The 284-nt window shown below is 65.5% G+C and overlaps 1 protein-coding gene across 1 annotated transcript in view; it reads right to left on the bottom strand.

The window, feature by feature from the left end:
- Positions 1-204, bottom strand: part of HAX1 (HCLS1 associated protein X-1) — a gene marked incomplete at its 5' end in the record, with an annotated part of 1,549 nt that extends 1,345 nt beyond the window's left edge. The window contains one exon of the mRNA XM_009709577.1: positions 72-204. Coding sequence (XP_009707879.1) covers positions 72-204 — 133 coding nt within the window. The remainder of the gene's footprint in view (positions 1-71) is intronic.
- Between the last annotated feature and the right edge of the window lie 80 nt (positions 205-284).

Genomic DNA, 284 nt, shown 5'->3' with positions numbered 1-284 from the left:
GCCAGCTCCCCCGGCTCTGTTCCTTGTGCCGGGAACGGTGTCCCCAGGTCACCTGCAGCCCATCGCTGCACCCACAGGGGACACTCACCCCATCAGGGAGAGTCACTTTGGTGATGGAGACGCTCTGGAAGTAAGAGTGGGATTTGGGCTCGTCGGCTCTCAGGATGGTCCCCAACCCCGCAGAGGAGACCTGGGAGTCCAGGTCTGTGGGGGAGATAGGAGACGGTGACAGCAGCACGGGGACGTGCCCGGACGGCTCCAGCAGCGCCGGCGGGTAGAGTGGG

This window comes from Cariama cristata, unplaced genomic scaffold, assembly GCF_000690535.1.
Source record: "Cariama cristata isolate BGI_N322 unplaced genomic scaffold, ASM69053v1 scaffold28411, whole genome shotgun sequence".
Classification (NCBI taxonomy): Eukaryota; Metazoa; Chordata; class Aves; order Cariamiformes; family Cariamidae; genus Cariama; species Cariama cristata.
Note: the sequence above shows the minus strand (reverse complement) of the source record. Positions and strands in the feature narration are given on the sequence as shown.